The sequence below is a fragment of the Talaromyces atroroseus genome, assembly GCF_001907595.1.
Source record: "Talaromyces atroroseus strain IBT 11181 chromosome Unknown scaffold_3, whole genome shotgun sequence".
Taxonomy (NCBI): Eukaryota; Fungi; Ascomycota; class Eurotiomycetes; order Eurotiales; family Trichocomaceae; genus Talaromyces; species Talaromyces atroroseus.
In genome coordinates, this window is record NW_017971435.1 from 1065405 (window position 1) to 1076400 (window position 10996).

Sequence of the window (10996 nt, forward strand, 5' to 3'; positions counted from 1 at the left end):
ATGCCTTTGATATATATCTTTATTCTGAGCACCTAGGCTTATGACCATCCATGGATGTGGTACAAGTTAGGGGCTTGTGACTCTCTAGTACTATTCACATCCGTCTTTGCATACCTAGACAGCAGCCATCATTGGAATATTACAGCTCGGGAGGTTGCATGCGTATATTGATGTTGTCACGTCCGAAAGATAAACATGTGTAACAATGTGATACTGTCCAATTGAAGGTATTTCTCCCATAACTGTGAAATTGTCCGTACTACACACATTTGCATGCAATCAGGTCAATATTCGTTCAAATTAGGGCTAATGTCCCGAGCCGGACAGTTGAATCTGGAAAGCAACTAACTTGGTTTACTACCACAAGCAACTTAAGAATCGGACATCCTGCAGAAGTAGAGGGACTCCCGTTCATTCTGATTGACAGTGGAAGTCGTCATGTCGGGTCCCAAAGTTTCTGATAATGATAAAAATCGGTATGGAGAAGGAATAATCCAGATAAATGAATGAGTGACTGACGTGCATGCATAGAGCATGCCTCGAACGATCCGAGCATGCACAGTCCAAGTTACTGGAGAGTGTTCGCTGCCAGAAAGGATTTTCTGATGCAGAGAAGGGCGCAATGAATCTACAAAGCGCATGCGAGTTTCGTGAGTACTGGATACGAGTGACCATGTCGCAGGGCAATTTCGACGACAACCATGAACACGGCTGCGGGCTTTGCGTCCGGCGTTCCCAGGCTTCGTCCAAGGTGGTTCTAACTTTCATGGATGACTTTTCTCCGCTTGTTGATGCTGTCAAGGGCTGTATCCCTGGTTACGGGGGACTGGCTATTGCAACTGTTTCGCTTCTCTTCTTGGTAGGTTCTGTGCTATTACTTTATCCTAGTATCCCATACAAGTCTGACAAGCGTCATAATCAAGGTTGCTCGAAACAAAGACGGCATTGAGAAGAACCTGGCATCTACGATAGAGGCCATTCGTGATAGGCTTCCTGCCATGGATCTATACAAGCATATATACGACGAGAATCATGCCTTGGATCATGAGATGCAGACTAGGGTTATAGCCGCTTACGAAACATTCATGGAATTTTGTATCTCGGCCATTGAATATTATAAGGGCAGTGGTATCTGTATGCATTTCACATGCTCTTTTTTCTCTTTTCTAATTTTCTTTTTCTCACACTGTCGATACTTTAGGGCGCTGGTTCAGAGCGTTGGCACCCGGGAGCACAAGCATTGCAACAAATGCTGCCCGGGTGCACACTTCCATCATCGGCATAAGGCAGTTAGGCGAGGAACTAGTAGCAAAAAATTGTGGATATCATCAAGAAGGGAAAGGAAGGTATTACTGACTTTGACTTTGACTTTACATGATGGAACTGGCTGACTAGGGTTTCAGATCTTGACAGGAAGCTCTTTGGTAGGTGATACGATTCGTCAAGTTGCAGCAGTGGCCATAGTATTTAATTTTCGGTTTTCAGAACTGCAGGATAGCTTTAGTGAGGCAGTCATTGACTGTTTCCGGGCGACATTCCAGCTCCAAGGGCTCAGCGACGACTCGCAAAACCAATATCTCGAGCATTACCGTGTGGTCGTTAGCATGGACCAGCGAAGCTACGCAGGCGTCTTGGAACAGATGAGTGGCACAAGCCTGGATCGATTTGTCAACAGCGGCGTATATCATCAATGGTATACTGCAGAGCAGTCCTGTCTTCTGATCTTATCCGGCCATAACGATAATGGCTCTATCTCTCCCCAATGTTGGCTGTCACCAGTGGCGCTTTGGACCATAGATGACTGCAGGAGGGTCAGTTCCACAGTCTACGCTTACTACATTGTGCCGCACGAAGGCGCCACAATATACCAGGTTCTTTCTGGGCTTTTGCTTCAGCTAATTCGGCGCGAAAAGAGCATACTTCGGGACGAGTCGCAGCGTGACGCATTTAAAAGGAAGATGTACGAATACCAGCAGAGAACCACATCAGCAGAGAACTACAAATATGGGTACAACGACAAAACGGACATATTGTTCGATATCGCCCGGCAGGTGGTTCGTTTTTTTCAGAGAATCCGAGTCCCTGTACATGGTGGTTGATCGAGCAGACCGATGCCGGAATTTCCGCGATTATGACCATCGCGAAGCTTTGAAAGATGGCCTAAAGACGATGATTTATGCCTCTCGATGCCAACTGAAGATTCTTGCTGTTTTCGATGGCATTGGCTGGGACGAAGATGAGAAGGGCGCCGGCCAATCCGTCATGCAACAGACTATAAGCCAGCGCTTAGTTTAGAGGAATATTCACAGTGAATAATAATTGTATTTAGAACCCTTGAGTTTTCTATCATCTTTGTTATAATCTAATTCTCATGTCTTCTCCCCTCTTCAATGCGCCTCTCCCTCCACGTCCACAAACCAATCAACACAGCTCCCGGTCCAACAAACCCTAATGTCAGCAGAACACACACAGAGGCCCATATCACCGATCCATTCCATATATTGACTCTTTTCAAATCCCAAGCAGTGAAAACAGACAAGCCTAGAGCTATAGGTGCTAAAGTCACCCATTCTCCTAGCCCAGCACTCTTTCCATCCACTAGTGCTGCTGCTGCTGCGCTCAGATGCGCCACACTCGCTAGGAGGAAGATTATGACATAATATCGAAGCAGATATGGGATGTCATGAGCGCTAGAAAACGATGTAATGATCTTGAGCCTAGCTGCATCTGCTTCTGTCCCGGCACGCAGCTTCGTTGTCGTGGGTAGTATCTGCACGACTGTACCTTGGATATAAACAACAAGCGGAAAGACAAAATGAGAAAAACGCCAGGTATCACCAAGGCACTGTGTATGGTTATAATGAATAGAACTCAAATAAAAGCGATATATTGCAGGAAACACATATGCAATCAACGCTGCCAGAGGGAGACTGGCTGCTACTTTGGTGTTGATGGCTCGTGGGTTGGGATAGTAGAAGTCACGGCTGCTGGAGTGGCGTATGTGAAGAATGCAGTAAATGGCGAGAGTTATTTGCCAGTTGTTGATGAGGGTTGCTAGAGTAATGAAGGGAAGGGCGCTAGAGATGTGCTGTTAGTATCGTTCAACTGATTTGAAATCCTTCTCCCTAGCCATAATGATTCTAGGTGTTGAGAACTGACTCACCTCATCAAAGGAGTTAAAGCGGCACTGGCGCGATACGACTCGACTATCCACACGCTATTGATGGCGATTCTCTGTGCACCTGAGTAGAAAGACGGTTCTCCATATGCGCCAGAGGAGTAGGATCTCGCTTTGAGCATTGCTCCGACATAAAATGACAAAGACGACAACAAAACCACGATAGAGACAAAAGATAACGTGTCACGTTTTGACCGTGGAGAGGGGTTTATCCTGATTTGGTCTTCATATGCCATATTCCCTCCATGATCTGGCTGTGGGAGCCCCCTGAGACTAACAGCTGGAAGAACCAAGTTGGCAAATGAAGGCAGAAATCCGTCTTGTATGGGCGTTTTTGTGCCTACATAAAAGGCAAATAACTTGAACCACCGTGTATCCAGTGAATCAACACACTGGCTAAAGCGGCCTGCATTCATCACCGAAACCGCGCGCGGATGTCGTGTGCTGTGATACCGAGAAAAGATGGCATGAATAGCAGCATCGTCACTCGTACGGGAAATATCCCCGTGAACAAGGCAACGAAGGAGGTCGGCTAAACATGCCGCCGACTCAATTGCTTGATTGGCGCCTTGCCCGATGATGGGGTGCACTTTGTGACAAGAATCACCTAGAAGCACTACTCTTCCCAGGAACCATTTGTCGAGCGTGAATTCTTCAATAGGGACGAGGACTTTGTGGTGTGCTGACTTGTAGAGTTGACTCAATGTCGTTTCACCGACTTTGTCGCTGCCATACTTGTCAAGGATATCTTTGTGGTCGTCGACTGTATACCGTGGAATATCTCCCTCGCTGAGCGTCTGGTCATGCTTGAAGAATGCAAGCCACCAACAGAGCTCTGCCCCAGGTTGGGTCAACACCACATAAGATCTATTGTAGTTCATGCATCGGCTGGCTTGTCTGTCTGTAAGGCCCGGTGGACAAGGTGATATGCCTGTCATACAACTATACGTGCTTTGGACGGCTAGATTTTGAGTCGTTAGTACTCCCTCAGCATCGCACTGGGATGGACGGCCGAGAATGAGAATGGAATATAAACTGACCGTTCTTATCATGCTGGGTTATACATTCTGGCAACGTCTCCTCTGCAATCCTCCACAACTCCCTACGGACTCGACTGTGCACTCCATCGGCACCAACGAGGATGTCACCCTGAAATTCACTACCGTCGCGGGTGATCACCTTGACCTGGGACTCATGCTCGACAATATCAGCAATTTCTGTAGCGGTCTTAATCTTCGATTTATGCTTGGCCGCATTATAGAGTGCACGGAGGAGATCCTGTCTGTTCAGAAAACAGAAATCATACCCGAACCTGTTCTTATGCAGTTATTAGCATTAGCATCGACAAATCATGCCAAAAGATAGCTAGTATACTATGAGAAATACCGCTTACAGCCACCTCATCGAATCATCAATCGGCTCCTGTACAGCCAGCAGTTTTCCCTCCGGGTCATAATAAAAGTTGGTGTGCTGCTTGCCCCCGAGTTTGTCCAGACTTCCGTAAACCCCGAGTTGATCGAGGATGCGGGCCCCATTCGGATTGATTCCCACCGTTGTTCCAAGGAACGGTGCTATCTGCGAGTGCTTTTCCAGCAGCAAGTAGTCAATGTCGTACGCTTCAAGAATGAGGGCCAGAGCCAGGCCAGCGACAGACCCGCCGGCAATGAGAACTTTGAAGGCCCCATGGCGGCCGGCCTTGCGAGATGGGCTTTCCATAATTCGGAATGAATGGATATATGCAAAAAAAAAAAAAAAAAAAAAAAAAAGAAAAGAAAAGAAAAGAAAAAGAAAAGAAAGCTCTATCTCCACAAACAGCAGACGAGAGGCTCCTCGCAGTCTTCTACATGTCGGCCTAGCGCGGGGAGGCAGAGCACGCAATCGCTGGCAGCCATCGCATGAGCTGTGCTTGCGACGTCTTCGCTTTCTCATACTCATATCACCGGTTACCAGCAAGACCTCTGCATATCGATGTTTGGCTGCTATGGCAATCAGGTCGGTGGCCATCATTGGAGCCGGCGCTTCAGGTAGGCCGACCTCACCATCTCCGAAGAACAGGGTGTAAAGATTGTATGTACAGGTGCCGCTACCGCCGCAGCTTTTGCCGCTGAAGAATGCTTTGAGCGAATCCGCGTGTTTGAGCGGAGAGAAAGTGCCGGTGGAACATGGTTCGTTTAGGCTGGGGCTATCTTATGAATCTTTTAGCTGACCGGATTGCATTGCAGGATATATGACCCAGACCCAAGCCCATTGGTAAAGATTCAACCAGGGAAGATTCCGGATGCCTTGCCTCGGACAACAGAGCCCATCTCGCAAGAGCGATATGAGAAGACACCTATATATGACGAACTAACGTGAGTTCCAAGGTTAAGGACGGAAGGGCATGCAAGTCTAACATCTGTTAGGACAAATGTTCCTGCCATAGCAATGTCCCTGTCGGATATTCCCTTCCCCTACGGCCCATTTGTGCCACATAACGTGCCCAAGCAGTATATTGAGAATTATTTCTCACAGCATGGAACGGATCAATATCTAGAGCTCAGCACGACGGTAGAAGATGTGTCTCGCTCGCCGACTGGTCATGACCGATGGGTCTTGACTCTGAGAAAGTATGATGCTGTAGAGCATGTGGACCACTGGTGGAAAGAGGAATTCGATGCCGTTGTTTTTGGCAACGGTCATTACAGCGTTCCTTACGTATGTGACTGCCTATCTAGAAGATGAAGACGAAAGACAACTGATAGTGTCATTCGTACGTGGCAGGTCCCAGCTGTCAAGGGCTTGGAAACTTACATGGAAAAGTTCCCAAACCGTGTGATACATTCAAAGTCATATCGGTCCGGGGAGCACTTCCGCGGAAAGAAGATTCTTGTTATAGGAAATTCAGCGTCTGGACATGATGTGACCATGGGCGTTATCAAGACTGCACAGTTACCAGTCTACCAGTCCCGCCGGTCACCATCGCACTGGGATGGTGACAAGCCCGATGCAGGCATCGAGTGGAAGCCCGTAATCACCGAATATCTTCTAACAGGGGAGATCATCTTCGAAGATGGCACTGTTCTCGGCGACATTGATCTGGTGATTTATTGTACGGGTTATAAAGCATCATTTCCCTTTTGGAACTCAAAGGCCAACGGCGCCCCGATCTACGACTACAGGCAAGATCGCCTCGTAGGGAACTATCTTCATGTTTTCCTGACAGATTTCCCAACTGTCGGAGTCATAGGCCTCCCGCGAACATTGACCTTTCGAAGCTTCAATTACCAGGCCATAGCCCTTGCGCGAGTCTTCTCTGGCCGGAATGCGCGGCCACTGCCGTCAAGGGATGGCCAACGAGAATGGGAAACACGGCGAGCGAAACTGGTCACTGAGCAGCATCGAAAGTTCCATGATATCGAGTGGGACAGTGGGGAGACAATGGACTATTTGCGAGATTTGTATGATCTTGCCGGACTGCCACGCATCGAGGGCCAGGGCTTGATTCCGCCGGTATTGGATGAGGCTACAAGATGGGCTATCAGACATGTGAGGAAATATCCAGTACCTGGAGATGATGACAATGGTAATAATGCGGAGTGGACGGTCGTTGGAAGGGGTCATCATCGCGATAGCCTTCACTTTATATAAATGCATATAATTACATACCTGGATGCGGAAATGAATGTAAACCCATATGCTCCTCAGGACTTCTAATTCACAACAATCTGCCAGGCAAACTATAAGCTGAATGATTGGGCTAAAAGACGTCTAACGACAGCGCTAAGCCCGCACGATACAGCCTGCCTGACACATTAAAAATGAAAACAGCGGATTAACACAGGCCAGGCTCTTAAATAAGGAGGCTGATAGCGCGTACATACCTGTATCCTGGATTCTTCAAGACAACATGTCAACAATAACTAGCTGTATAGAAGGCTGCGGCAACCTCCTCACTCCAAGCGATCGCAATCGGTGTCCTGAATCATTGTCACGGCCACGGCCACAGGGCGCGTATAGCAACACCATCGACCGAGTCGACATGCGCCTGCGATGCTCCCAATGCTACCTTTCAAAATACCACCGCCGGTATACCACTATCAGCTACCGTTGGGACTTTAGTGATCGCCGAGACGCAGGGATTTTCATCTACGCCCACGACGAAACAAGCACAAAAACAGCATACATCAAAACCCCAATCACCAAAAGAGCCCAGTTCAATGTCATCATGAGCTGTCCGCTGTTCTTCCTTGACGTGCTCAACGCAAGCTCCGGGTCACACCAATGGACCCCCGGCAAACTGTCGGACACATACACCTCGAGCGCGAAACAGATATGTCTGCTCAACTGTTCCGACCAGAGAATCATAGAGCGCAATAGTGAGCATCCCACCCATCAGATCGCGCTGCCTCATGACCAGGGCCCCTATCTCGACAGCAAGTATGGCAAAACGGAACGGTTCGCTACCTATTCGAGCCTGCCACCCTCTGATGTGGTCTTTGTCGGCATATATGGCCAAGAATTAGGAAACATCGAAGCCACAGGCCTAGTCGAAGGGGACCGCAACATGTATAACCGAGTTGCTGCGTACGGAGACATTAACCATTCAGTTGGGCCCCGTTTCGCGAGAGCAATCCCTGCGGACAAACATGATCCGCGCAGTCAATCCTTCTTCGAGCTGAATTCAGATCGAATTGCTGGTCCGGACGGGAATTCTCTGATACCAACACCGGCACACCAGGTTGTGGACTTGACGCTTTCGGACTCGATGGAAGGGTTGAGCATAGCATCTCAGAACCTCACGTCTTTCAGTTCCTTTCCCACTGACACAGATTCGGTACCTTTACCACACGGTCAGATCTAGGAACTGGTGCTTTCGGAGACCATTACGGAAATCCATATGTGCCTGGATTTCAACCTTTTCAATCTTGAGAATTATACAGTGATGTCGTGCCTTCGTCAGACTTGGTTTTGTCCACATGTTCTGGATACATACTTGTATAATAGATTGAAGGCATCTAAAGAACGTTGTCAGAGTAACATCATTTAAAAAGCCCACCCGAGATGCGACGAGTGCCGTGGGATATATAGAAAACAAACAGGAGGAATGACCATCAATAATATACGTTGGAAATATATGTACAGAGATGAAATGGGTTCAAGACGAAAGGCGAAAAGGAACAAAGACAGCATAAGAAGCAGATCAATAAATAGGACGTCCTTCATCCCATTTGCGAGATTCTCTCGGGCTGCGCAAAAGACTGTCATCCTCACTATTCGCGAAGGATGTTTCATCTCCTGGAGATAAAGAGAAACGCACATGTCCACTTTGCCGGCGAACCCCATCTAAGTGATTGCCCAAACCGCCAATCCACTCCCAGACACGAGCAACATCGCCACCACGACCCTCTCGAACCGCTGCCCGCACGTTGGCATTGCCTTCAACCACGGCTCGCACTCGCTTCCAAAGTTCCTCCCGACGAGCCCCGCGAAGCTCAGACCGCAGCACATCATCTCGCAACTGGCTCACCGATATCCAGGATTCGGGCGCTTCTCCCCGTGCATATAGGGCCGCTTGAGTCGAGAGACGGTCAAGTGTCGTCCCAACAAGCTCGGGAACGCGAGCAATGTCTGACCGTCGAGCAAGAAATTGAGCTCTGAGGTACGCTAAGCCCGCAATGGCTATGACTAGAATTGAAATAGGGAGTCGATACGCGAGGAGAGAGAGTCGGAGGTGGCGGCGGAATGCGCAGCCGATGGGGAGTCGGGCGAGGGAGTTGGATGAGAACGCGCGGGATGAAGGTCTGTCAACGCGAGGTGATCACTGTTAGTGCTCGGACCCCTGTCAGAATCCAGATATGAATAAACAAAAGTCTTTTTTTTTTTCTTTTTTTTTGCGGGTACAGTTTAGAATGTATGCAGTGCATATTCAAAAAAAATTTTCGTAACTCACTTTTCACTCGTCGTAATCTCTTCTCTAGTAACAAGGTCACCGATGGCTGATGCCCAGAGATCATCAAACTCTGAATCACTCATCTTAACGCGACGTTGATTTGCCACAGCGTCTTTAAGTTCGGGTTCAGAAATGAAGGGCGATTCAACTTTTTCGCCGTCTCCGCACTCATACTTCGCTCTCTGCTCCCGCAACTCTTCGATGGCCTTATTAGCCACCGAGAGTATGCGATTGGATTTCTCGCTATCAGGTTCGCACTCTGGTGGAATAGGAACTAAGCCGAAGAGTGAAAGTGGATGCTGTTTTAGCACGAAGTCATTATCGCATTTGACCTCGAAATTGTCGTAACAGTAGGCATGCGGCGGACAGGGTTCACATTGAGGCTCTAGCACGTTTGCCCACTCTGGCACGTTGGTGTTGGCAAGAGACCACCTAGGCTTCCCAACTCCGCAAAAGCCAATTTCGACTTTCTCCTGGCGCCACCAGGCTCCAAAGCCAGACAGAAGCAGCATGAGTACAGTAAACGGTAATTTGTATGATATATCTCCTTGGCGGCGCCTGGTAACTAATCGCGACTGAGCTTCAGCTGTCTCGAGTGCTAATTGCTCATCTGGCGTGAATTCCTCGCCCGCTTCCGCTTCAGACTCGTCTTCAAACTCTGGGGTAGCTGTCCGAAGGCGCGAAACGGGAAATTCAAATGTTGACCTCCGAGGTGTGAGTACATCTTCCTCTTGCTTAATCTTGACCGGCCGTCCTGAATCTCGTTTAGCCCGCCGTTCGGCTGTTAAACTGCTCTCAGCCGAAACCCGAGGTGTGCTTCGCCGTTTACGCTCTCCGCTAACAGTTCGAGCTCGTGGCGTCTGTTCATAAGAAGTCGGTGAACTTCCACTTTGAAAAGGATTTTCGTCTGTGAAAACGCTGCCGGCACGGCTGTCGGCCCTAACACTTGGTGTGTATGCGACCGTTTCATCGTACGATGGTACCGCTTCACTCTTGCGGGTTTTACGAGCAGTGGATCGGCGCTGAGGTGTAGCTTCTGTTATGGCAGGAGTGGAAAGATTGTCATCCGTTATTTCGGCATCTGACGCGCGGGTCGTTCTGCTAGGGCGACCCCGGCGCCTTGGAGTGGCTTGCAGTAAAGCACTGTCCTCCGTCTCGACGGTTGAAGCTCGTGTGCTCGGCCGTGAGCGTGCGCGTCTGGTTCCCGCGGTGGTTGATACAGTAGATGGTGTTGCTGGCGGTGGTGGCATGGAGTCCCTATCATGATCATCGTCCCCATCACCATTGGCTTCAGAGTTGGACTGGCTACTCATGTCTGTAATCCCAGCACTCGTGCGGCGGACACGCTCTCGATCACGAAGAAGCTTTCTTGCTTTGGGTAAAACTTCCTGCTCAAAAATGCTGATGAGCTGGGCCTTTTTGGCCGACGACGGATACGAGACATCGTGGCTAACGAGAATCGCACGTAGACGCGGAACAGTCAGTGAGGCGAGGTCGAAGTCAGGTGAGAGATAATCTAAATCATCCAAGCCCGACGACATGATGTTCTTTCACAGGTGTCGCCTTGGATTCTCCGATATGCGTGTGGAAAGCGTTGTCAACGCGGGTTGTCCTAGGTAGAAATAGGACAGATGCAAGTTCGTCGTCTAGATCCAGGCGCAGAATGCAAGCACATGCACCCTTGGAACAGAGTTGTTAAAACAGATGACGGCCAAGAAATTTACCTCGCTTGTGCCAAATCATATAAACACATGAGTTTTCGGTGCGGTATCCCGGGCAACAGGGTTGTGAGCTCAATTTAGTGGGCTGCTCAATGTAGACACCTTTTTTCTAGGTTTTTCTCGCGATCGGAGAACAGTATAACGGTCTGAAAAGGTGGCCTTTCCGAC

The 10996-nt window shown here is 48.9% G+C and overlaps 4 protein-coding genes across 4 annotated transcripts; 2 read left to right on the forward strand and 2 right to left on the reverse strand.

Annotated features, from left to right (window-relative positions):
• Positions 1-438: 438 nt before the first annotated feature.
• UA08_03413 (hypothetical protein) lies at positions 439-2295 on the forward strand (the record flags this gene model as incomplete). The annotated part of the gene is made up of 7 exons (XM_020265711.1): positions 439-476; positions 532-859; positions 924-1134; positions 1202-1346; positions 1396-1424; positions 1486-2008; positions 2070-2295. 7 exons carry the CDS (start codon positions 439-441, stop codon positions 2293-2295), a joined length of 1500 nt encoding a protein of 499 aa, XP_020120942.1.
• A 67-nt stretch (positions 2296-2362) lies between these two features.
• On the reverse strand, positions 2363-4894 carry UA08_03414 (hypothetical protein; the record flags this gene model as incomplete). Its single annotated transcript, XM_020265712.1, has 5 exons — positions 2363-2845; positions 2942-3077; positions 3164-4139; positions 4219-4490; positions 4572-4894. The coding sequence occupies 5 exons, from the start codon at positions 4892-4894 to the stop codon at positions 2363-2365; spliced, it is 2190 nt and encodes a 729-aa protein (XP_020120941.1).
• Positions 4895-5159: 265 nt separating this feature from the next.
• Positions 5160-8018, forward strand: UA08_03415 (hypothetical protein; the record flags this gene model as incomplete). Its single annotated transcript, XM_020265713.1, has 6 exons — positions 5160-5202; positions 5256-5343; positions 5401-5529; positions 5581-5872; positions 5939-6740; positions 7090-8018. 6 exons carry the CDS (start codon positions 5160-5162, stop codon positions 8016-8018), a joined length of 2283 nt encoding a protein of 760 aa, XP_020120940.1.
• Positions 8019-8357: 339 nt separating this feature from the next.
• On the reverse strand, positions 8358-10648 carry UA08_03416 (hypothetical protein; the record flags this gene model as incomplete). The annotated part of the gene is made up of 2 exons (XM_020265714.1): positions 8358-8958; positions 9108-10648. 2 exons carry the CDS (start codon positions 10646-10648, stop codon positions 8358-8360), a joined length of 2142 nt encoding a protein of 713 aa, XP_020120939.1.
• Positions 10649-10996: the final 348 nt, after the last annotated feature.